The 26,305-nt window shown below is 40.8% G+C and overlaps 1 protein-coding gene across 2 annotated transcripts; it reads left to right on the top strand.

Annotated features, from left to right (window-relative positions):
- Nucleotides 1-56: 56 nt before the first annotated feature.
- Nucleotides 57-25,589, top strand: OGFOD1 (2-oxoglutarate and iron dependent oxygenase domain containing 1). 2 transcript variants are annotated; one of them, XM_001492938.5, is made up of 13 exons: nt 57-325; nt 2,402-2,547; nt 8,195-8,241; nt 10,759-10,859; nt 13,709-13,825; nt 14,946-15,037; nt 15,235-15,363; nt 15,918-16,031; nt 17,416-17,495; nt 17,775-18,088; nt 23,937-24,059; nt 24,541-24,599; nt 25,090-25,589. In XM_001492938.5, exons 1-13 carry the CDS (start codon nt 172-174, stop codon nt 25,249-25,251), a joined length of 1,638 nt encoding a protein of 545 aa, XP_001492988.2. In that variant the 5' UTR covers nt 57-171; the 3' UTR covers nt 25,252-25,589. The 2 variants fall into 2 exon arrangements, with proteins under 2 accessions (XP_001492988.2, XP_023492788.2); XM_023637020.2 differs by lacking the exon at nt 13,709-13,825 and having other exon boundaries at nt 64-325.
- The last annotated feature ends 716 nt before the right edge of the window (nt 25,590-26,305 follow it).

A 26,305-nucleotide genomic window follows, 5' to 3' on the forward strand; every position in this document is an offset into this window, starting at 1 on the left:
AGCTCCCATTGGTAAATCCGGCAAGGCTTCCGCCCCCTCTTACTTTGGTCCTTCCTATTGGGTGACGCCGGGGAACGTGGGAAAGGAGGCATCCTGGGAATTGTAGTCTCCATAGGGAAATAGTTGCTTGCTCGGTGTGGGGTGGGGAGAGGGTCTGTAACTTGGGAGGAGATGAATGGGAAACGGCCTGCTGAGCCCGGCCCGGGCCGGAAAGGGAAAAAGGGAAAGAAGGAGGTGATGGCGGAGTTTTCGGACGCCGTCACAGAGGAAGCCTTAAAAAAGCAGGTGGCTGAGGCCTGGAGCCGCAGGACGCCGTTCCGTCACGGTAACCGAGGGCTGTGAAGGGGGAGCCGCCGCGCGGGGTTAGGGGCCTCTGAAGAAGTCCTGGTACTCGAGCCGGTCCCTGAGCGGCGGGGCCACAAGGGAAGAGGCTCTCGGAGAGGGCGTGACTTTGGCCACCTCTGACCCTCCTGCCTGGCCTGCTGCCCACTTCCATTCCAGGTTCAGTTTGGATTTAGAAACCTGAGAAGGGAAGACCTGTAGGCCGGAGAGTTTCGGGAAGTAGAGGGCATGCAAATTCGCAGTGGAATTCTGGAATTAGAGATAATTGAGTTAGAATCCTCTCCACCGTCTGTGCGTCGTTGGGCAATGGATTTAACTTTTTTAAACTTCAGTTCCTTCCTACGTAAAAGATGTTAAATGAGATTCGTAAGCGAATGCATGTAACCATCAATAAATGTTTCCCTGAGTAAGGACCAGTAAGCCTTTGGACACGTATTTGAGTGGCTTATGCGATTTCTCCTCGGAGGGTAGAGCTCACTTGTCCCGGGATGGTGTAGCCAGAGCATGTTGTGAGCTGCCAGATAGCACGCCCCTGAGCTTACTCGTTTGATGGCACGCCCCTGAGCTTACTCGTTTGATGGCACGCACCTGAGCTTACTCGTTTTTACGCGCCTGTAGTTCGACTACATGACCCGTGAAAGCAAATGTGTGTTGGCTAAGGGAGGGAACCTGCATTGAACGATTCCAGCCTCGGCTTCAAATATCACCTCATAGGATAAGGACTCTGCTTCATGCATCACACTTTCCCTTCTAAAGTTTGCCATGATTTTTGTTTCAGTGGTTAAATGCTTTGAAGAGGTGAGTCCCGAGTGCCCTGGATGCACAGAGAAGGTGATAGCTTAGTGTTTAAAGTGCAAGCTCTGTACACTCCGCGACTTCTCAATTTCCTCATCTGTAGGATGGAGATAGTGATAATGTTTACTTTAGAGTTGTTGAGAAGATTAAATGCAGTAATGCGTGTAAAGCACCACTGTGCCTGGCACCTGGTAAGTAGTAGTGGTGATTATTATAGAGGTGCGAAATCTTCCCACCAGAGGCAGTGGGTAGAATGTTGAGGTGAAAATCAAGAAATTAAGGGAGGTTATGCCTGAACTGATTGGAAAAAAAATATGTAGTAACTTCCTCTGATAGTAACTTGGGGAAAGAAAAAGGGTTGAAGAAAAATTGCCAGCCAGTGTTGCTATTCTGATTTTTAATTTGCTACTCTTATTTTAAATTTGGGGGGAAGTGAATTAAGAATCTAAAATACATTCAATTTGGGGCAGCCAGTGGCATAGTGGTTAAGTTCGCGCCCTGCTTGAGCAGCCCTGCGTTCACGGATTTGGATAAGGGGGGTAACCTACACACTGCTCATCAAGCCGTGCCGTGGCGGTGTCCCACATACAAAACAGAGGAAGATTGACCCAGATGTTAGCTCAGCGACAGTCTTTCTCAAGCAAAAAGAGGGAAATTGGCCGAAAATGTTAGCTCAGGGCAAATCTGCCTCACCAAAAAATAAATAAATAAATAAAATACATTCAATTCAATAAGTAATCATTGAACTAAAAAAAACCCAAAAGAACAGGAAACTTAATTTAGTGACATCACCTGTATTCATCTTACAGACTAATATTTTAAGTAGTATCTTTAAAAAGTAGTATTCCGTAAAGAAGGGCCAGCCCAGCGGCCTAGTGGTTATGTTTGTGTGCTCTGCTTCGGCGGCCCAGGGTTTCACTGGTTCGGATCCTGGGTGTGGACACAGCACTGCTCATCAAGCCATGCTGAGGTGGCATCCCACATGCCACAACCAGAGGCACTCACACCTAGAATATACAACTATGTACTGGGGAGCTTTGGGAAGAAGAATAAAAAAAAGAGAGAAAATTGGCAATAGTTGTTAGCTCAGGTGCCAATCTGTAAAAAAAACAAAAAGAACAAGCTTTTAATTCTTCCTCCAAATCTTGGGTACTAGGTTCCTGAAAATTCATGACCATCCCCTTTTGTATTTTCTCTACTGTGCTACTTAGGGGTCAAAAATAAAAACGGAAAAAAGCCACAAATCATGTTTTCCTTCCAACAGAAGCCATTGTCATGGACGTGGACCCCTTTCTTCACTGCGTGATCCCAAACTTCATCCAAAGCCAAAACTTCTTGGAAGGGCTTCAGAAGGAACTTTTGAACTTGGACTTCCATGAAAAGTACAATGATTTATATAAGTTCCAGCAGGTATGTATGCCCCTTTCACATTAGCTCTTCCACTTCAGAAATTCATATGCTATAAAATCATTCAGTACCTTCAGACTTGAGGTTTTAGATTGGGTTTGCCGTGGAAGATCCTTGCCTCAACATTGTTAAAAACATTCATTCATTTAACGTAAGCTTACTGAGTGTTAACTCTTTGTTAGGTACTATAATTATTATTTGAGAATCTTTGCTAGTTCCTGCCCTATAAGACTTTAAAATCTAAAATAATAGAGTTAATAGTGAAAGTGATAGAGAGTCAAGGAATACAGTAAGCCAATAAGTAAGTATGTTATACATATAGGGGTTAAGTACACTTTGGAGAGAGTTGTACATTGGGACATGATAACCATTTAAATTTTTGAGTTCGTATCTTTGTTTAGGTAGCTTCATGTATTGCAGTATGCTCTGCGTTGCAATATGTCTTACAGAGAGATCATTCCTTTTTTGATGGACAGTTTAATTTGGCAGAAACGACTATCTCAAAATCGAGGCTAGTTTTCCTATTCTTAGAAACAGGCCCAGTCTAGGTATAGAAATATGGGTCGTTGGTTTCCCCAGTATGAGGGATATCTTTCAGTACATGACATACATCACTCTTGGAAATCCTTTATAAAACCTCAAGGACAGCAGCCCTTAAAATCACAAAAAATAAAAATGAAAAAGGTGAAGGATTATTTTCTTTGCACCTTCGCTTTGATTTCTCTTTATCCAGAATAAGAGAGTGATAACCCATTTCTCCGTTATCTCCAGAGCTGATTGTTTGGTCACCCATTTCTGTCCCCCAGTCTGTCTATCTTGGGGCCTTGTACATATGATTGAATTAATCCAGGTTAAATACACGAATGATGGGATTCTTAATAATTCAGAAGAACTAACGAAAATTAGCTTTATCCAGAGTAAAGTTCCATAGGTTAATTAAAAACCGTAGTTGTTTGCCTTTGTAACTGTATCAACTTTGGTAACACTTGGCCTCTTTTGTTGATTTAGGGCTATATGCATCTCTGGTTACTAAAACTGAGAAATCAAAATGGTTTTTACTTAATGCAATTTGGTTGATGAAAATACTTCTAACTGTGAAGTCAGTGCGAGGCAAAATAATAAAAAGTGCCCTGGGTGACGAGGGGGAAAAAAAGGAAGCCATTACGTTAGATCCCCGTGCGTGCTTGGTGAAACTCTGCTCTGCTGTGAATAATTTTTACCCTGCTCGCTTTGGGACTGAACTTCATCCGCAGACAGTAAATATAGAGCTGTTTGCAGTCTCCTGTGCCTTCAGACTTCACCTATATCTCTTTTTCTTTGCTTGTGCTGTGAGTTGACTTCCTAATTGAGTCTGTACCATCTTCCAGTCCCCCTAGCCAAGGCTGTCATTGGGAGTAGCCCGATAGTTTGTATTTATTTAAAGCAAGCATTATTGAGTGCATGCTTATTGCCAAGTGCTTTACATTTATTCATTCATTCAATCCTCATAACAGTCCTATGAAGGACATACATTACTATTCCTGTTTTATAGATGAAGAAATTACATCAGTAATTTTTCCTTCTCTTCGGGACCATTCCCTTCAACATACAAAAAAAGAAGAAAAGCTGTCACTACTAGTTCTTCTTATCTTCAGGAAAAAAAAAATGCTCTTGGTCTGACTTTCCCCTTCCTCTACTACCCCATTCCTCTGCTCCCCTTGACTGTAGCATTCCTTATGAGTTGTCTGTAGTGTCTCAAATTTCCTCTTCTGGAATTCTCTGTTGGCCACCTGTGCTTCAGCTTTCACCTGTTATGCTCCACTGAAACTCCCCTTGTCTAGGTCACTCACGACTTCCACCTTAGTAAATCTAATGGTCAGTTTTCAGGTCTGGTTTTACTTGACCTCCAGCAGCATTTGACCTACTATGTTATGCCTCCTTCCTAGAGACATTTTTTCACTTTACTTTCAGGATACCATGTGCTCGCTCACTCTCTCTTTTTTTTTTCCTTTTTGTTCTGGGGTTCCAGAATAGACATGAATTTGGGGGGACACTTCCCAACCCAGTACACCCTCCTTGCCATAGCCGTCTACCATCCTTCGAGTCACTGTCCTCACCTGGCATACAGTCCACGTCCGCATCCCCAACCTGCCATCAGCCTAAGCAACTTTGTCGTACATAAGCATGACCCACCCAAACCCTGGCCTCTCTGTCCCGTGACTTCCAGGGCCCTGAGGACTCTCTCCACACCACTTCAACCACCCAATCCTAGGGCCACCCATGGACTTCGTCATCATCTGCAGCTGCTGTCCCTCTGGAACCATGCATTCATAAAACTTCCTGTGTGACCAGTCTCTTCTCCTCCAGATTGCATGTCCAGTAACAAATTGTAGGTGCTTGGGTTGTGTCAGTGGACAAGACAAAGATCCCTGCTGTGGTGGAGCTAACACCCAGAGTGTGCAGTGCTCTCTCTACACCAGTTCTTCTCCCCGATAGACCTCCTGGAGGCACCGGCCGTCCCCTCCCTGTTGCATCCTCCTGCTTCTACCCCTCACCTGCTTGGATTCCATGACCCCCTCAACCACCAGTCAATATGCTAACCTTCTTTGCCCCCTTGTCCTTCCTTTGTTCCACCTGGAAAAACCCAGTTCTGGATGCTCCCAAATGGTGGTCCAAAGGGATAATCACAACCTCCTGTGACCCTCTGTGGAGTTGCGTCACAAACCTCAGCCAGGCGCTCAACGCTAAGACGCACTCCGCTGTGCTTCTCTCAGCTTCTGCCTCACTCTGAACTCATGGCTTCTCCTCCTTCAGCAAAAACTGAAACCACCTGAGGGCAACACCCTCGAGCCCACCCCCACCCACCCGTCTATCTGCCTCCAGTCCTTTCCTCAGGAGAGGTGGCCCTCCTGGTCATTACCGTCCATCCTTACTCAGCCTTTCATCCCAAACACCCGCCCAGCCTCTGCAGGGAATTACTCTTCAGGGAATTATCTACACTTTCTTCCTCTTTTTAAATCTCTCCCTACTGGAATCTTCCATCAGCATTAAATTTGTGTGCATCTCTCCCATTTTTAAAACAGGAGAAAACTCCCTCCATATCACATTCTTCTCCAGCTTCCAGGATCTTCCCCTCTGTCTGCACTTGCTGCATCACTTTCCTTGCCTCCATGTCTCCTTGTGTCACAGCATCCTTACTTCTCCATGCTACCCTAAGTCTCCTTGAGGTTCCCGCCAGCCCCACATCACTATGTTCTTTGGACATGAACTTGCCCTTTTTTCATTGGCTGCTGCTGGCTCTCCTTCCTGAAACACACCTCCATGGATTTCTTGACCGAATTCCTTCCTACTTTTGGGACCTTCCACTCCAGTGCCCTTTGCAGCCTCTCTTCCTCCACTCCACCCCCAGGGCTATCTACCATGCCCTCTCAATTTTCCTTCTACCTCACTGGTGAGTCCTTCCTAGTTTCCTCTGGTAGGTCTTCCTTTCGTACCTGACTTCTTGGTGATGGAGTCCTCTAGGGCTTAGCCCTTGGACCACTTCCAAGCAGATTTCCAGGGAGTCTCATGGCTTTGCCTCTGCTCTCAATATCTATTAAGTGCCCAAAACTAAACTCCTGATCTTTCCACCTGCCATTTTCCCCATCTCGGTTAATAGCAATTTGATGTTTTCAGTGGCTCAGGCCGGAAGCCTTGAGGTCATCCTTGATTCCTCTCACAACTCGTATCCAGTCCGTTGGGAAATTCTGCTGGCTCTACTGTAACTGAGCAAAAAGGGGCTCGTTCAGCTCACCGCAATCCAGTGCTAATCAATTGCAAATGAGCCAGTAGTTGAGAAAGGAAAATTTATACGATTAGCTAGCATAATCAGAAGATGGCAGACTAGTGTCCCAAAAACCGTCTTAAAATCATACAGAATCTTGAGGCAGTTATATATGGGAAATGGGTAAGGAAGAGGGGTTTAGTAATGTCAACCATCTGGTGTAGACGTCAAGGCACCTCATTATCTCTTTCTTTTGTCATTCATGATGGGTAGTAATGCAGAATTTTTCTTTCTGGAGGTTGTCCTGTTCCTGGGGAACTCAGAGAACAAAGCTGTCTTATCACAGCTGGGAGATGGTAAGCAAGAGTCAGAACTAGCACATCATGTATATTGCAGAAGGAAGAGATGCTTAATCATCTGGGCTACCTGAAAGCTAGAACATATTCATACAGACTGGTGAGTCAGGGTCATAGTTACAACATTTCTTTCCCTCATGCTAGCTTAAGATCTAGCTGTTACACTACCTTCAAAATACATTCAGAAAAACTCACTTCTTTCCACTTTCACTGCCAACAACCAACACCTGGATCAAGCCGCCTTTGTCTCTTACCAGGATTATTCTATTTGTATGTTAACCCATCTCCCTACTTCTACCCTTGCCCACCTACACAATCATAGCCATTATATTCTTTTAAAATGTAAATGGACCAGAGAGAACTGAAGACATATGTTCACATAAAAAGTTGTACGCAAATGTTCATAGCAGCATTATTTATAATAGCCAAAAAGTGGAAACGACCCAAATGTCCATCAACCGATGAATGGATAGACCAAATGTGGTATGTCCATACAATGGAATATTATTCAGCCAGAAAAAGGAATGGGGTACCAATACTGCTGCAACATGGATGCACCTTGAAAACATGCTATGTGAAAGAAGCTTGACCCAAAGGGCCACATATTATATGATTCTGTTTATATGTAATGACCAGCAAATACATATATAGAGATAGTAGATTAGTGGTTGCCAGGATCTAGGGGGAGGGGAGAATGAGGAGTGACTGCCTAATGGGTACAGGGTTTCTTTGTCGGGTGACAAAAATATTCTGGAATTAGATAGTGGTGATGGTTGCACAACATTATGAATATACTAAAATCCACTGAATTACACACTTCCAAATGGTTAAAATGGTAAATTTTATGTTATGTGAATTTTATCTCAGTTTTAAAAAATGTAAATGGGGTTGTATTACTCCTTTGCTCAAAAACTCCAGTGGTTCCTCATTTCTTTGAGTAAAAGCCAAAGTACTTAAAATGGCTCTAAGGTCCCCATTGCCTCTTTGGCCTCATCTCTTACTTCCTTCCCCCTCACTCTGTGCTCTAGCCACACAGTCTCCTTGCAATTTCTTGAATAGCCAGGCATCCTTCACACTCAGGATCTTGAATCTTCCTTGCCCAGATACTCCCTTGGCGCACTCCCCGACCTCCTTCAAGTCTTGGCTTCATCTCAGTGAAGTCTAACCTGGCCACCCTGTTTATAATTGCTGACCCTTCCCCACTCTCAGCACTCCTGGTCCCTCTCACTCTGCTGTTTTTTCCCTATACATTTATCACCTTCTTTTATACTAATAATCCATGTTTTATGTTTATTGTCTGTCTTCCTCAACAAGAATATAACTTCCACTATAATAACTATTTAAGTAGTTTTTTAGTGAATAAGGCACAGAGAGGCTAAGTAACTTGCTTGAGGCACAGAGCTGCCAAGTGGAGGGGCCATGCATCACACTAGGCAGTTTTCAGGGTCCAGGCTCTTAACCACAATGTTATCCTCCCAGAGCTAACTAAACCACTCTCCTCTGTGTGTCTGGTATTTGAATGAAATCCTTTTCATCTTTTTTCATGATCAAGTCTGACGATTTGAAGAAGAGAAGAGAGCCTCACATCTGTGCTTTAAGGTAAACAAGTAATCATATTTGTGGGGTGCCTACTGTGTGCCAGGCAGAGTAGTAAGTGCTTTAAATGCTATGTCAGGTAATCTTTGTTGACATTATTATCCCATTTTGTAGGGAGGTAACAGACTCTGAGAAATAAGTAACTTCTTCAGGACAGCTGGAGCTGATGCACAACCCAGGTCTGTCTGATTCCGAGGCAGGTTCTCAGTGATAAAATGTTCAACCTTGTTAGTAATCAAGGAAGCAAATTAGCACTGGAGGTACCATTTTCTACATATGAGGTTGGCAAATATTAAAAACAAAAGCTGCAGTGTTGACCGAAGTGTAGATACCTTTATACACTGCTGCAGTCTGTCTTAGAAGATGGTTTTGAAAGAGGTATCAAAACTCTTAAAATTATGCTTATCTTTTGTAGTGTAATTCCACTTATAAGAATTTATCCTAAGAAAATAACTAAGGATGTGCTCAAAGATTCCATATGAGATTATTTGTTGTAATGTTGTTTATAGTAGTGAAAAATTATGTACCATCCATTGAGATTTATATAGATAATGGTAGGAAACATAAAGTGGAAAACTAGAAAACCACTGAATATGATGTGTGTGAATTTTAACACATGAGTATGGTAAAGTTATACCCTGTTTCATCAATTCTAAGACACTTTTTTTTTTTACATTTTAACATCTCTGAGCCAATGTCTTACAATTACTGTTGTGTCCTAGTTTAATTGGCAACATTTTTAAGTGATGTGTAAAATAATGATACTTCTTATAGGCAAAGGCATATTAGACTCAAGGAAATACACTTGTAGAGAGAAAAGAAGTTAAAACAGTACAGTGTGATCCCATTTAAAAAAAGAGAGTCCTATCTTTGGCTACCTATGTGTATACAAAGGAAAATACTTGGGAGAATGGAATGTTTTAAGCCAGCTAGTAGGATGACAGATTTTAGTTTATCAGTTTCCTTTTACTTATACAGGATTTTTTCCTAGTTTTGCTGCAATAAGCACGTTACCTTGTAATAGCTGTTTGTTTCCCATCTATAGAGTACAAGTTATTTTTTCTCATTCTCTTTTTTCTCTGTGACATTTCCATACACAGCAGTAGGCTGTACAGGTTGTTATTTCTTCTAAATCCTGAAGTTTTGCTCATATGTTAACTGTAACTTGTAATATTTCATACTTATTTAGACTTTTTTCTCCCCAAAGAGACATTATCATGCTTTGAAGCATTCGTTCACAACACCCCTCTGGTAAGCGTTTCCTGTGGGACTGAGTTACATTCTGTACCCAAAGGGTAACAGCCAGATGGTGTGAGAGACAGAATTCCTTGGTCTTTATAGAAAGGTGATCTTTTTATTTCCCAGCTGGGTTCTGTGATTTCTCTCATGAGTATAATTAACAAATGAGAATGATGACAGAAAATAACCCTGTCCTTCTGACGCTTTCATAAAGTGACTAGAGGAAGAGCTTTTTACAGGATAAATTTGTGGATGCTGATATTACCAGTAAAAGAAGGATTTAAGGCTTTGATAATATTAGTTGCTTAAAGCATCAAGACTTTGCAGAAATGTTTACCACCCACATCTGAAGCCTGGTTCAGCAGTTTGCTGTGCTGGCCCATTCTATGTAATTTGTAACTCTGCCTGTAAAAGTGACATGGCACTTCTGGTTGAACTAACTGAGCACACTCTTTTATGGAATTTTTTTATTTGGATAGTGTATAGTGTAAAAGGTATTTGGCATTAAAATCTTAGGGGATCAACTTGTAGAGTTGATATTTAGTTACAAACAGCACAATTGCATTTTATGGGAAATTCACTTATGTACCTTTGGACTAGGATGATCCAAAAAATATTGTCTCTTTATGTGTAAAATTTGAACTAATGTAAATCCTTTAAAAATATTTTTAATTCATCAAGGTTAACGTAATTTCAGAGTTGATTGGCTGAGTGAGTCATAAATTGTGTTAAAGAGATTTCTGTACAGAGAGCCAGTTTTGCTGGTACATGGAAATGTTCAGCATCTTTTACTGGTATCCTGTTAGCACCAGAAGCTCTATGAAAGATTTTACTGATTATTGTACACTTAGCATAATATTCACCATTATTGCAGTTTAAAGGTTTTAATCTACAGCAGTGTCACCCAAGTGTTCATTCAACAGTGGTGCTGGCATTAGTGCTGAAAATCCTGTCTAAAAATCAGTACCTTTGGAATGGAACCTTGGTGTGATAAATTGTTCTGACAGAGGCCAAAGCGCTGCCTCAATGATAGGGCATGCTGTAAATTTAGGAGGAAGAAAATACAATGAAACAGAAGAGCAAAAATATATTACAGTAGGTAAACTTATATTTATTTCTCTGGGAATATTAGTCCTAAACTATGCAAGTTTAAAGTGAGGAACATTCTCAGGAATGGATCTCCTGAATAAACTGCAACCTCCAGGAAAAAACAGTTAAGGCATAAATCCAAATGGAGCCCACACTATAGCATAACAAGTTATCTTTTGTTTACATTTCTAGGAAAATTCTGTTTGAAAATTTCCGAGCTTGGCTTTCTGACATTTCCAAGATTAACCTGGAATCAACCATTGACATGTCTTGTGCCAAATATGAATTCTCAGGTAAGAAACATAAAACCTGATGTCTGTAAGATTTAAAAGTCTTAACTAAACTATGGTAGAAAGATTGGTGGTGGGTCAGTGTACCAAAATCCTAGACTGTGTGTCCCTGCATAGCATTAGGATCTTCTTCATGAGGAAGATCTGACCCAGCTCATGTCCAGAAATGCCCATCTTGTTCGAAGGCATAAGGCAGTGGCTCTCTTTGAGAATATGGTGAAAGCTTTGACCATATTTTAAGAAAAACACTGATAATGCACATACTCACTAACTTCGCATACAATATCAGGAAATTCAGAGGTGCTATTATAAATACTACTCTTAGATTTCCCAGGGAACAAATATCTCCCCCAATGCCACTTTTTCTTCTTCTTTTTTTTTATTTTGAAGGTATTAAGTGAATACATTCTTAAGGAAAGAAATTCAAATAATATAGAAGTGTACCGTGGAAAGCATGATAGCCTCCTTCACCTTCTCCTTGCTTCCCTTTCTCTTCAAAGGTATCCATTGTCACCAGTTTGGGGTGCATCCTTCCAGGTCCCTTTCTGAGCATATAAATGTCTTTTCGAAAACATGTTTGGTGTTTCAGCTGGAAGGAAAAGTGTTTTGTTTTGTTTTACTAAATAAAATTTTGATTTGGGTTTACCCTCCTACATTGTCCTGGGGAAGCATAAATTGGTCACAACTTTTTTAGGATAACTTAGTGATACACATGAAGAGTTCTATCATATGCCCTTTTTTAACTTTGTTTTTCTTTTTAATTTGAAGTAATTTCAAACTTGCAGAAAAGTGGCACGCATAGTAAAAATAATTTTTTTCCTATTTTACTTGAGAGTAGATTGCCATTACGATGCTCCAAGACTCCTGAACACTTCAGTAATTCCTAACAACAGGGACATTCTCGTACGTGATAGTAATAAACCATCAAAATCAGGAAATTAAGATTGATATGTTATTCCCATCTAATCCACAGGCTCCATTCAGCTTCCATTATTTGGTCCTTTATAGCAAAAGGATCAAAACAGTGCATTTAGTTGTCATGCCTCCTTAGTCCCCCTCCGTCTAGAACAGTTCCTTAGTGTCTCCTTGACTTTCATGATCTTGATGCTTCTGCAGATTTACAGATGGGTTATTTTGTAAGACTTCCCTCAATTGGGGTTGTCTGATGCTGCCTCATGATTAGATTCAAGCCATGCATTTTTGGCTAGGAATGTTACAGAATTAATTATGTGTTCGCTTTACTGCATTTTATCAAGTGGTACACGGTTTCTCTGTGTCATATCATTGGTGATATTAACTGTGATCACTTAAGGTGGTGGCTGGCATCAAGTTTTTCCACTGTAAACTTGTTTTTTTCCTCTCTGTAAGTTAATAAGTATTTTGTGGAGAGATACTTTAAGACTATGTAAATATCCCATTTCTCATCAAACTTTGATTCACTTATTATAGCATCCACTGAGATTTCTTGCTAAATTATTACTATGTAGGTTGCCAAATGGTGATTTTTTATAATAAAATCATTTCTTCTACATTATTCAGTTGTCATTCTACTGTAAAGAAAACTTTCCCCACTCCCCATTTATTTATTTATGTCAGTGTGGATTTATGGATTACTATTTATGTAATGGGCTATTATCAGTTCCTTTCATTACACTGATGCTCATATTGTCCCTGTATTGATCAAGGGGAGCCCCTTTAAACCACTTCTGTGTCCTTTTGATTGTCCTCACCATTCTTAATATATCTTACTTTCTGGCAAAACTGGATTTTCCAGGCTTACCTTATATTTCCCATGCTCTAGACCTGGAGTTGGCCATTCTTGCAAAGAACCCTTGTTCCTTTTAGTGAAGAATGATACTTAAAAATCAAGATCTGGACTCTAGTATTAGGATATTACTGCTCCCAGCCCTTTCAGCAGAAGGAGGTGGCAAATGTATGTGTGCATATGCATGCAACGCATGTATGCGTTTACATTTGTATGTATTTCTATATCTATATTTATATCTAGATATCTGTATAAATATCTGTATAGATACATATATAGGAAACTGAATTCACATTCATTCCTCCAGTTCCAGTTCAACACCATAGGGTTCATTCTAGATTTCTCTTTTTCCATATTTGTGATTCCCTTCTTCACCAGTGAGAAACCTGGCTGCCATTACCTTCAATATGTTTATTTATCAAAACAGTCCCTCCGTGTGTGAACAATCTCAGTTCACCTTAGCATTCCCTCCCTCTCCCACTCTGCACAGATGCCTGTCTTGCTCCCCACCACCTAATGACTTTCGAAAGTTTAGCTCAAGAAACTAATGGGAACAAGTACAAAAAGATCTATGTACAATGATGTTCATTAAAGCATTCTTTGTAATAGACAAGAATAGGAAACAACAAATAGAAGATTGATTAAAGGGGGAAGAGAAGTAATTCATAATCCATATAGTACCATAACTATGCAGCATAAAAGAGATAAGTGTGTATATTGACAAGGAAAAGCACTTGCCATTTAATAAAAAACAAAAAAAGCAGGCCACAAAACAACCACTGTAAGATACCATTTTTTAAAAAAGCAAATACATGTATGTAGGAAAAATACTGGAAGAACGTATGTAAAAATATTGCTAGTGATTACCTCTGGGTCTCTCTATATGTGTGCTCTTCAGTGTTTTTAGTTTCCTATACTGACAGTTTTGTTTCTATAATTATAAAAGAGGAGAAATAAGTGTCATTTTAAAGCTACATTTTTAAAGGAGCTGACGTTACAGATGCAGATCAGATGGACTGATGTTAAATACAGGGTCAGATATCATTGTCTGCACCAGGACGTTAAGGTGTGCATTAAACTATTGCAGATGCCCTGCTCTGCCATGATGATGAGCTGGAAGGGCGCAGGATCGCCTTCATTCTTTACCTGGTTCCTTCCTGGGACAGGAGCCTGGGGGGCACCCTGGACCTGTACAGTGTTGATGGTAAGACAGGCGCGTGCTCTTCAACTCCAGTAGCTGCTTCTGAATTCTTAGACATGATGCCTGTGCTCCTCAAAAGAGATGGAAGCCATTCATTACAGTGACTACCACAGCAGGAATTAATGCCAGCCCTGACAACCACCTCTCTAAGTTGTACTTGAAATAATCATTACTCCAGAGATGAATTACAGTCAGTCTAAGATGAGGAATAGTCAGACCCTGCTTCTGAATACTGACTGGGGAAGGGTGGAGAGCATGTAAAGCTGCCTGTAGCTATGAATCTGCCAGGACCAGTCCACTTGACAGGAGTCAGGGTTTTTTGTTTTTTTTAAATATTTTATTTTTCCTTTTTCTCCCCAAAGCCCCCCAGTACATAGTTGTGTACCTTTAGTTGTGGGTCCCTCTAGCTGTGGCATGTGGGATGCCGCCTCAGCATGGCCTAATGAGCAGTACCATGTCCACTCCCAGGGTTCGAACTGGCAAAACCCTGGGCTGCCAAAGCAGAGTGTGCAAACTTAACCACTCAGCCACAGGGCTGGCCCACCCCACACACACTTTTTTTTTTTAAAGATTTTAAAGGGTTTTTTTTTTCCACTTTTTTTTTTTGAGGAAGATTAGCCCTTAGCTAACTACTGCCAATCTTCCTCTTTTTGCTGAGGAAGACTGGCCCTGAGCTAACATCCGTGCCCATCTTCCTCTACTTTATATGTGGGATGCCTGCCACAGCATGGCTTGACAAGCAATGCCGTGTCTACACCCGGGATCCGAACTGGCGAACCCCAGGGCCGCCAAAGCAGAATGTGTGAACTTAACTATTGCGCCACTGGGCCGGCCCTTTAAAGGGTTTTTTTTTTAATGGCTGACACCAGAGGTTGACTCCAGGAAACTTTCAGAACTTACTCCAGCCCTCATCAATAATAGATGGATAGTGTAGTAAGACAGATGTCACCGAGCAGAACTAGCAAGTATGAGTGAAACAGATGGAAAGATGTGGTATTTGGGGATCTGAGTGTACATCTAGATACCCTTAGAAATTTGAGAATTGTCAAGGTGAAACAAGGCGGCCTGGAAGTGGTCGATGACAATGAAACCACATTTATGGATGTGTTCTCTCCTGGTGCAGAACACTTTCAGCCGAAGCAGATTGTCAAGTCTCTTATCCCTTCGTGGAACACACTGGTTTTCTTTGAAGTGTCTCCAGTATCCTTTCACCAGGTAAAAATTGTAAGCCACAAATATGTAGAGTACTAAAGATCGTGCTTCTTAGTCACCATTGTCTAAATGTGACAGCTTCCTGTCGGACTTCTGTGGCTAGGTTGTCTTCACACCTAGCACAAAGGATCCTGACATTAGTGTGTGTTGGCTTCCTCCTTATTCTTTGTGCTGATGTGCTACTGGCCTTGTCCTTTCAGGTGTCTGAAGTCCTGTCTGAGGAAAAGTCGCGTTTGTCTATAAGCGGCTGGTTTCATGGCCCTTCGTTGACCAGGCCTCCCAACTACTTTGAACCTCTCATACCTCGGAGCCCTCACATCCCGCAAGATGTAAGGATAAACTCCTGTTGCTGGGATTCTTATCTTAGAAGCTGTAGCATATCATTTGTTTTTCTGGTTTTAAAAAGTGGCTATTCCTAACAACAACAAACAAACACAGATACAGAGAATAGATTGGTGGTTACCAGAGGGAGAGAGGGGAGGGCAGAGGGCAAAAGGGGTAAAAGGGCACATTTGTACAGTGATGGATGGCAACTAGACTTTTGGTGGTGAATACAGTATAGTTTATAGAGAAGTCGAAATATAATGATGTACACCTGAAATATATACAATATTATAAACCTATGCGATCTCAATAGAAAAATAAATTAAAAAAACAAATGGCTATTCCTGATAATGAAACTAGACTTTGAGCTTGCCCTTCCACTTTTCTTAAATAAACTTGCTACTATCTTTCTCAGGCAAAGTTTTCTAGCACTTTATGTGTAACAAGGTAAAAATTATAAAGCGAGGATTTGCGTATATTTTACTAGTGTGAAATAATGTCAGAACAAAAGGAATAGGAATTATTAACTCACGTTTTGCATCTGCTGCTTCTTTGTAAGCATGAAATTTTGTATGATTGGATCAACCCTACTTATCTGGACATGGATTACCAAGTTCAAATTCAAGACGAGTTTGAAGAAAGGTCTGAGATTCTCCTAAAGGAGTTCCTTAAGGTAGGTGAGCATATCCTGTCTGCTGTATCTTGTTTGGATGCAGTTTTGCTTGTTTGGTGGGTGAATAGGCATCACTAAGTTTGTGTTGTTTTTTGCTTTGATCCTGGTTAAAATGTTTATGTCATCTTCTACTTCAGATAAAACATAGAAATGATGATAATACCTAGCACTGGTATCAGTTTTATGCTTAGTGGGTTAAGAATCCCTTGGGTATTCCCATTGTCTAGAATACTAATGGTACACACACACACACACACACACACACACACGCACGCGCTTCTGCACTGAGAGGGAGTTGTGTGTAGTTCCCTCGCTATTCATTTGATGAATATGGTGCTTACTATTACTTTTAATATAGACAGATCACCAGTTGATCGGTGCTTGTTAACAGATGTTTGACGATGATGAGGCGATGCATTAGAGTGAGGAGAGAACTAGATCAGAAGTCGGGAGACCTCTATTCATGTCCTGGCTCCGGGGTTCTACTAACCTGAGCAAATCACTGATTCTCTCTGAGCTTTTATTTCATCATCACACTGCCTTGCCCATCTGAAGATTGTTGTGAGGGCCAAATGAGATCACGTATGCCGGTGTGGCGCTTCACACTTGACCCTGGGTCCCATTGAACCACAGTCCCAAGAGTTGTTCCTCCATGAAAAGAAGGTTGAGAGACACTACATGTGGTCTCTCTCTCTTGGAATTTTATAACTGACTTGGCGTATTAAGGAATTGAAGAAGTACTGTAGTAAATAAACTTGTTTAACGTTATTTAACCAAGCTTACCTAAACCATGTTTTGGGATCCTCTTTCCTACTTATAGCTGATAGGACTACTGTTTTCAGAATGCTCCTTGGTAAACTGCATTAAACAAGTACATATAAAGCCTCTTGTGGAGACTATTTCAGTAGATTAATCAGGTTCTTGTACTGCCCTTGACTTTTTAAATTTAGAATGCTGATTAAATAAGGGAATGAGCTGAGGCCTAGAGAATCCATATGGTTATACAGAGATTTTCATTTTAATGATGTTGTAGGCAGTTTAATGTTTTTTCCTCACATCTTAGGAATTAAAGAGTCTGTATTATGATCTTAATTTTATAAATGCAGCAATTTGAGAGGTTTAGCCATTTGACATAAGATATACAGCCACTTAAGGAAATGACCCAGATTGACACGCGGGTCTTTTGGCTAAGCTTGCTGACGATTTATCCAGGCTTTGCTCTGGCTTCATCATATCGGGACTGGGGGATCTTGGGAGAAAGGAGTGAGAGTCAACTGGCTCTTTTAGGAATCAGCCAGAATGGTTCTGCAGAGCTGCTACACCTGCAAGACCAGTGTGCGATCATAGGGAGATGTGCTAATGGCTTCATTTGCTCATTTTCCAGCCTGAGAAATTTGCAGAGGTCTGTGAGGCTTTGGAGAAAGGAGATGTGGAATGGAGCAGCCGAGGTCCCCCTAACAAAAGGTAGAACCCATCCTCCAAGATATTTGCTTCTGCATTCAGTACCTGCCTATTTGTCTGCAAGGTTCAACTCCAATGACAGGACATTTGCCTAATGATCTTTCGTTCCCAGGGACATCCAGTAGCAGGCCCTAACAAAATCTCACTACTGTAACAACTTGTGCTTTAGTATGCTATGCCAAGATTTGGGGAGAGAGGTACAAAACTAAAGATCAGCTTTTATTTCATGAGTAATTTTCCATCTGTGACTTTGATGAACAATTTGGCATTGTTGCTTTTCAGGTTTTATGAGAAAGCTGAAGAGAGCACGCTCCCCAAAATACTGAAGGACTGCATGGAATTATTTCGCTCCGAGCCACTCTTCTTGCTGCTCTCCAACTTCACAGGCCTGAAACTTCACTTCCTGGCCCCTTCAGAAGATGATGAGGTTGAGGACAAAAAAGAGGGAGAAGCAGCCTCTGCTGCTGACAGCACTGAAGAAGGGACTAGCCACAGCTCCTCTGAGCCAGAGAATAATGAGGTGGCCATCAGCAACAACCGCCAGCAGAGCAGTGAGCAGACAGACCCAGAGCCAGAGGAATGCGAAGCAGAGAAGGGTAAGCTGTTGTTATGACTTGTCCTTATTTTCCGTTAAGCATTCACCATCCAATTATTTATTCATTCCACAAATATCTCTTGAGCATCTACTGTATGCTAGGCCCTGTTTCAGGAGGTAGAGAACAAAAGAGACAAGGTCTCTGCTCTCCTGGAGCTTATGTTCTAGTAGGAGAGAACAAAGATAAAATGTATACACCAACAAGAAAACATCATGTGATGGTAAGTGCCATGCAGAAAATTTTAATAGAGTGACGAGCTGAAGAATGCTGGGTGGCCTCTTTTGTGAATGGGCAGTCTGGAAAAGCCTGTGTGAGCAGTTGTCATCTAAGCTCAGTGCTGAATGGCAAGAAGGATCTGTGGGAAGAGCATTCTAGGTAGGAGGAACAGCTAATACATTTTATTGGGCTAATAATAGCACAAATGGTGGAGAGAAATATGACTGGCTCTGCCCAAAATTACTCTAAAACATAAGAATATAAGGGAGCGGAAGATGAGCAGCTTATTTCTGCTAAGGACCAATAACAGCCTAAGAAAAGCTTGCTTGAATTTGGACAAATAGATAGAAGGAAATTATTAAAAGTAGAGGAAGTTTAATTATCTACAGACAAGATGGAAAAGATGAAAAGATGAAAAAGAGAAAAAAAAAGGACATTTAAGAGGTAACACTTCTGTAGAAACTTTGGCACCAGTAGCTGAGCAGCTCAAGTTCAGCTTAAATCTTTCAGCACCTGCTAAATCAGATTAGAAAGTCTGTTACCAGGTTGTCTCCTCAGTTTGCTCTCCCCGGCATCCACTCTGATTTCTTGAGAAGAACCCTGTGCAGTTGGAAGAGCAAAGATGGGGAGGTGGACATCCATGGAAACAAAACCAGCAGTGTGAGATGCTAACCACAAGCAATGGAACTCGGACTCTGTAGCCTCCCAAACTGACTGACCTGTCACTTTGGTCACCACAGATATTTAGAAACACCTGACCCAGATGGCTTTTTCTGTGCTATTCAATATACGAGACAGCCTTTCTTCTGAAGATTGGTTTTTCTTGATAACTCATACTAGTGTCTATACCTAGACCCTAAAAGGAATCAGGTGAAGATCAGTGTGGCCTCAAGGGCTTTTTAAAAAAGTATCTGTCCACTTCTATTCCTTCTTCCTTTCTTTTTTATGGGAACCTGCCACTTGGAAGAAAATCTATGTGGCAACCAAGAGATGCTTTATTCTATTATTGAGCATCTACTGTATGCAAAGCTCTGGACCAAAGCAGAGTGGGTAAATGAGAAAAGTCACTGTTTATAATGTTTACCATCTTAAAGAAATGCTAGAAAGCGTTCTTTAAATAAAAGCTATCAAGTTGCTGAGGCATGTAACAGCAGTGTTACATGTTGGCATAGCTAGGACACATCTAGTAAGATAACTGGGACCATTACAGTCCTGACAATTTTAAGTTGTTTTTTTTTAATATAAAAATTACACATGTCGATTTCAGAATGTTTAGAAAACAAGTAAAAGGAAAATAATCACCTACAGGTGCCCCTAGTAACATTTGACATATATCCTTCCAGTCTTTTTTGCTACGTAGGCATATACATATATGTACATATATAGGTGTCTGTGTATACACATATAGTTTTTAATGGGAGTATACCATATATATTCTATAATCTGTCTTTTTCCCACTTAATATTTAATGGCGTTCTTTTTTGTTATTTTACATCCTTATACAGTAGCATAACAGTCTACACAACCCCTCAGTTAAGAAGCCCTTGCCTCCAACCAAAGCAGCTTTAGGTATATCTTCTTTCCAACATTGCATTTCTAGAAGCTTTCACTTGAAGAATGTATTCCACAGTTAAAAGCTGTGAAAACCACACTTCTGCAGTATAATTTTTAATGACTGCATGGTATTTGATCAAATGATCTTACCCAGTCCCGTGGTGGACACTTAGATTGTTTACAGCTCTTCACTATCATAAAACAATGATGCATCCATTATTTCTTCAGAATAGCTTCTTAGATGTGCACGTGCTGTATCAAAGACTGCACAAAATTTCAAGCAGTTGCCCTCCCCAAAATTTGTATCAGTTTACACTCCCACCAGTATGGTACATGATGGTGTTTTCCTTCTTCATTGAGAAACTAATTATTGTGTTTTCTTTTCCAGTTTTGCTTATTCTGTAGGTAAAAGTGGCATTGGCCTTTCATTGATTAATGGTTGTATATTTTTCCCTGTATTTATTGGTTATTTGATTTTCTTTCATGAATTGCCTTTCATGACCTCAGTGTATTTTTCCTTCTAGCTTTTTGCTATTTTCTTACTGATTGTAAAAAATGCTACATATATATGTAGGACCCCTCTGTCCTACATGGCCTAAGAGTTTGCTGTTTATTTTGTTTAGCATGTTTTAAATTTTATAAAATGTTTTAGTAATCAGAACTATACTTGCCTTTCATCATTTCTGCTTTTGGTGGTGACATGCTTAGAAATCTCTTCCCTGCTCCAAAATTAGATAAAATAATATTCAGAGGATTCTGGAAAGATGGCAGAGCAGGAAGCAGCAGGAGTGTGTCTCCCTGGCTAGACAACAGGTGCACTTGGAGAATCTGTCTGATGTAACTGTTTTGGAACTCTGGAGTCTCCTAAAGGCTTGCAGCTTCCAGGGGAAGGTTTGGATGATAAATTGTGGTTAATTTTGATCAATTTCGGCTCCTGGCATAGTAGCAGCTACCCATCCCCCATCCTCAGCCATGTGGCCAGTGGCTGAGCACAGTTTGTGGGAGCCCGGGTGGGCACAAAGGGCCCTGTCCTCCAAATACTGGGGATCTGTGCTCTGACTGCTGCTTTTGATCTGAGAGGTGCAAAGAGATGGGGTGCCTTTGTTGTTGAACTTTCCCTCATTGTTGCAAGCCCCTCTCTATCTGGTTTAAGTGACTTGGCTAAAGGACTTAAAAGGCCAGTGTTGTCTTTTTTTTTTTCCCTCCCCTTCATGTTTCTCTTTTTCCCCTTTTGGGAGCCAAACATTAAAGACTAAGACATTCAAAAAGAACACTGGGGCCGGCCGGCCCAGTGGCGCAGCAGTTAAGTGCGCACATTCTGCTTTGGCAGCCTGAGGTTTGCCAGTTTGGATCCTGGGTGCGGGCATGGCACTGCTTGGCAAGCCGTGCTGTGGCAGGCATCCTACATATAAAGTGGAGGAAGATGGGCATGGATGTTAGCTCAGGGCCAGTCTTCCTCAGCAAAAACAGGAGGATTAGCAGCAGATGTTAGCTCAGGGCTAATCTTCCTCAAAAAAAAGAACAGCATATGTGGGGAAAATTAGAAAGTGACCATAAATGCCCAGAGAAGGGATCAGAAAAGACCCTAGAAGACCTTAAGTTTACACTTCAGGCTGATCTTCAACACAGAGATACCCTACAACAATCAATAAAACAAAAACCAGAAATAATAACAAAAAACAGCAAACCCTAGGGAAGAAGGAAAATCTGGCTTCCAGAGTTACTACATTATTAGATCCAAATGTCCAGTTTTCAACAAAAAAATCACAAGGCAGACAAAGAAAGAGTAAAGTATGGCCCATTCAAAGGGAAAAAATCCATACAAACTATCCCTGAAAAAGACCTCATGGCAGATACACTAGACAAAGACTTTAAAACAACTGTCTTAAAGATCCTGAAGAATGAAGGATGTCTTAAAGAACTAAAGACATGGAGAAAGTCAAGAAAATGCTGTATTATTAAAATGGAAATATCAGTAAAGAGAGAGAAAACCTAAAAAGAAATCAAAAAGCAATTCTGAAGCTGAAAAGTACAATAACTGAAATGAAAAAAATCACGAGAGGGATTCAAAGGCACATTTGAGCAGGCAGAAGATTCTGGGACAATGGAAATTACAAAGGTTGAGGAACATAAAGAAAAAATATTGAAAAAAAGTGAGCAGAGCCTAAGGGACCTATGGGATACTGCAACATAAGCATTGTGGGAGTCCCAGGAGGAGAAGAGAGAAAGAAAGGAACGGAGAGAATATTTGAAGAAATAATGGCTGAAACCTTCCCAAATTTGATGAAAGACGTGCATATAAACATCTAAGAAACAAGTGAACTCCAGGTAAGATGAAGTCAGAGACCCACACCAAGGTGCATTATAAGTAAACTTTTAAAAGACAAAGAGCAAGTCTTGAAAGCAGCAAGAGAGAAGCAAATCATCACATATAAGGGATTCTCAGTAAGATTATCTGCAGATTTCTCATCAGAAATTTTTGAGGCCAGAAGACAATGGGCCAATATATTCGAAGTGCCAAGAGAAAAAACTGTCAATCAAGAATCCTATGTCCAGTGAAATGTCCTTCAAGAGTGAGAGAGAAATTAAGACATTCCCAGATAAACAAAAGCTGAGGAAGTTTGTGACCACTAGACCTGCCCTGCAGGAAATGCTCAAGGGAATCCTACAGGGTGAAATGAAATGACACTTGACAGTACCTCGAAACCATATGGAAAAATAAAGATCTCAATAACGGTAACTACATTGGCAATTACAAAAGCTTAGTATTATTGTAACAACAGTGTGTAGCTCCACTCTTTGTTTTCTACATGATTTAAGAGACTAATGCATTTAAAATAATTATTGGCTTATGCTTTGGGGCACACAAGGTATAAAGATGTGACATCAACAACTGAAAAAGGTGGGGATGGAGCTGTAAAGAAGTAGAGTTTTTGTATATTACTGAAGAGAAATTGCCATAAATTCAAATTAGAATGTTATACCATTAGGATGTTAAATGTAATCCCCATGGTAACCACAAAGAAAATAGCTATAGAATATACGCAAAAGGAAATAAGAAAGGAATTTAAACATTTCACTACAAAAAATCAACTAAACACAAAGGAAGATAGTAATGCAGGAAATGAGGGACAAAAATCTATATGGCATTTAGAAAACAAATAGCAAAATGATAGAATTAAGTCCTCCTTTATCAGTAATTACTTTAAATGACGATCAAAAGACAGCAGTTGGCAGGATGGATGAAAACACATGATCCAACTACATGCCGTCCACAAGAGACTCACTTTAGATCCAGAGACATAAAGAGATTTGAAAGTAAAAGGATGGAGAAAGATATGCCATGCAAATAGTAACCAAAAGAGAGCAGAGGTGGCTACGCTATTATCAGACAAAACAGACTTTAAATCAGGAAAGATTACAAGAGACAAAGAAGGACATTTTATTTTTTTATTTTATTCTTTTGAGAAAGATCAGCCCTGAGCTAACATCTGCTGCCAATCCTCCTCTTTTTGCTGAGGAAGACTGTCCCTTAGGTAACATCCGTGCCCATCTTCCTCTACTTTATATGTGGGACGCCTGCCACAGCATGGCTTGCCAAGCGGTGCCATGTCCGCACCAGGATCCAAACCAGCGAACCCTGGGCCGCCAAAGCAGAACGTGCTCACTTAACCGCTGCACCACCAGGCTGGCCCGACATATATTTTTAAAAGTTTCAGTACAGCAAGAAGATATAACAATTATACGGAAAGTACTTTCTAGGAAATTTTTCTGTAAACCTAAAACTGCTCTAAAAAATAAAGTCTATTTAAAGTAATATTAATGTTATTTTTTTTTGGCAGCTAAATAGGTGCTCTATCTGAAATTTATTTTGAAGACAGAAATAGAAAGTCAACTTTTTTCCCCAAATAGTCAGACCTAGTACATGTGTGACAATCATTATTAGGCTGGGTTGGTGGAGCAGACGTCCGCTGTTCCCTTTAGTGCTGTATCATTCCTAATTATCATTCCCCTGCAATCTAGCAGTGGTAGCAAGGTTATTTTAAAATTTCCCTGGCCTTCTGTTGTTTTTTCTTAGAATCAAGTGTTCCCACATGCCAGGGGGAACTGAGGCATTGGAATACTGGTCACTACACTTTGATCCATGACAACAGCAAGACTGAATTTGCCCTGGACTTACTTCTCTACTGTGGCTGTGACGGTAAGAGAAAAGAAGGAAAGCAATGAGTTGTGTCCTTAAGAGGGCAGTCTCTCCTGAGTGCCCCTCTCCAACTGAACCAACTCAGAAGGAATTTGCCTTGGCCAGGACCTCTGATCACAGGAGCTCAATGTTGGAAGGGATCTTAGGGTGTCATGAGTTTCAGCCTCCCAACTCAAAGTAGGATTTATATCTGCGACTAAGGTATGGGCGACGGACTGAACCATAACTTCCCTCCAAGAAACCCCCCAGATCTACAGCTTTTATGTAACTGTCCTTCCAGGTGTGTTTGACACTTAATTCTTAGTTTTTATTTCTTTTTCAGTATTGATTGAATGGTAAATTCAGCCTTGTAAGTCACAGAGTTGGTGACTGCTGAACTCCCAGGTCCCCCCGTTTTAAGCAGCTTGGGATCAGTGATCTAAGCAGATGATGTAACTGTTGCAGTGAGAGTTTCTGAAGGTTGTTTATTTTCCCATTGTAGGCTGGGAGCCAGAGTACGGTGGCTTTACTTCCTACATTGCCAAAGGTGAAGATGAAGAGGTAGGCTGCTTCTGATAGCAAACTGTCCTTTCTAGTTCTCGAGGAAGTTTTCATTCTTCAGAGACCCAATTTTTAGGACCTTCTGCCAGTGTCTTTAGCTGATAAATCCATGTTGGTCTGCCTGGCAGTCGTTCTAATTTCTAGTAGAAAGTACTCAGCATGGAATAAAGATGCTAAAGAATAATCACTAAGCATTTATTCTACCCTACTGAGAAGTCCCAAATAAATTAAGAGCCATGTGGTGCATTCCCATGAATCTTACAATGTAGTAAGAAATCGATGCATTAAGTAAAACCTTTCTGGGTATGTATTGGAATGGGTCTTGTTGGGAAATGTCTTGACAGCCAGAGCAGTAGCTCTTCCTAGTAGAGGAGCCCCGGTCACCAGTCTAAGTGCTCGATATGGAAACCATCTGTTCACTGCTGAAGGACTGAAGAAGAGTTGAGAATAAGCTTGTGTTCTGATGTGTCATTGTATTCGCCTGTTTCAGCTGCTAACAGTGAATCCAGAAAACAATTCTTTGGCATTGGTCTGCAGAGATACAGAGACTCTGAAATTTGTCAAGCATATTAACCACCGAAGCTTAGAACAAAAGAAAACCATCCCAAATAGAACAGGTTTCTGGGACTTTTCATTTGTCTATTATGAATGACATGGCTGAGCAAAGCTGAGAAAAAGAGACCCTTCGTCACTACTGGGAAGTCTGGAAGAGCTGGGCATCAAGTGAAGGGGAGCTACAAGGTGACCTGTGTGACAGTGTTGTTAAAACTGCGTGTGGTTGTCCTTTAATAGGACTCATGATGAATGTCTTCAATCTAGACCTTGAGCCTGGAGCTAGGTACTTATCTCTTGATTAAAAAAAAAGGGTTTTTTGTCTTTTTCTTTAACATACAGTTCTTCATTTTCCATATTGACTTCTTTAGTGATTTTTTTAAAAACCTTTGTGTGTGGTAAAATATATGTGACATAAAATATATCATTTTAACCATTTTTAAGTGTACAGTTAAGTGGCATTCTATAAATTCACAGTGTTGTGCAAGCTTCACCACCATCCGTCTCCACAACTTTTCCATTTTCCCAAACTGAAGCTCTGTCCCCATTAGTTGGTCCTCACTTCCGCCTTCCCCCATCTCTGGCAGCCACCATTCTACTTTGTGTCTCTATGAATTTGACTGCTCATATTCCTCATGTACGTGGAATAACACAATATTAATGATAGTGGGATAATACAGTATGTCCTTTTGTGCCTGCCTTATTTCACTTAGCATTAGGTCTTCAAGGTTCATCCATGTTTCCAGTGATTTTTTTTTTAATACTCCTAAGTGACTGCAGATTCAGCCCTTAGAACCTTCCGTCCTGTTCATGCTGGGCCCATTACACTTCCTCCCACTGCCTGTGGCTTTGTTCCACTGTGACTCTCCCAGGACAGTGTCGACTTAGGTGCTGTGTAGTAGTATTCCCTTGGAAAAGGCCTGGCCTAACCACATGGCCCCTAGACACTTCTGGGTGGTAAAGAAAATGGCTGCTTGTGTCAATTTCCAGTGCCCACTGCTTTTCAACCAAGAGTCGTAGCTCCTTATAACTAAATGATTCTAGCATCACATCTGGCTTTCATTTTCCTAAATACTGTAGGGTCAACTATAAAACTTGTTGCCTCTTTTTCCTTTAAGAGATCAAATGCTAAAAAGCCGCATCAAAATGCCAAG

This window comes from Equus caballus, chromosome 3 (genome assembly GCF_041296265.1).
Source record: "Equus caballus isolate H_3958 breed thoroughbred chromosome 3, TB-T2T, whole genome shotgun sequence".
NCBI classification, from domain to species: Eukaryota; Metazoa; Chordata; class Mammalia; order Perissodactyla; family Equidae; genus Equus; species Equus caballus.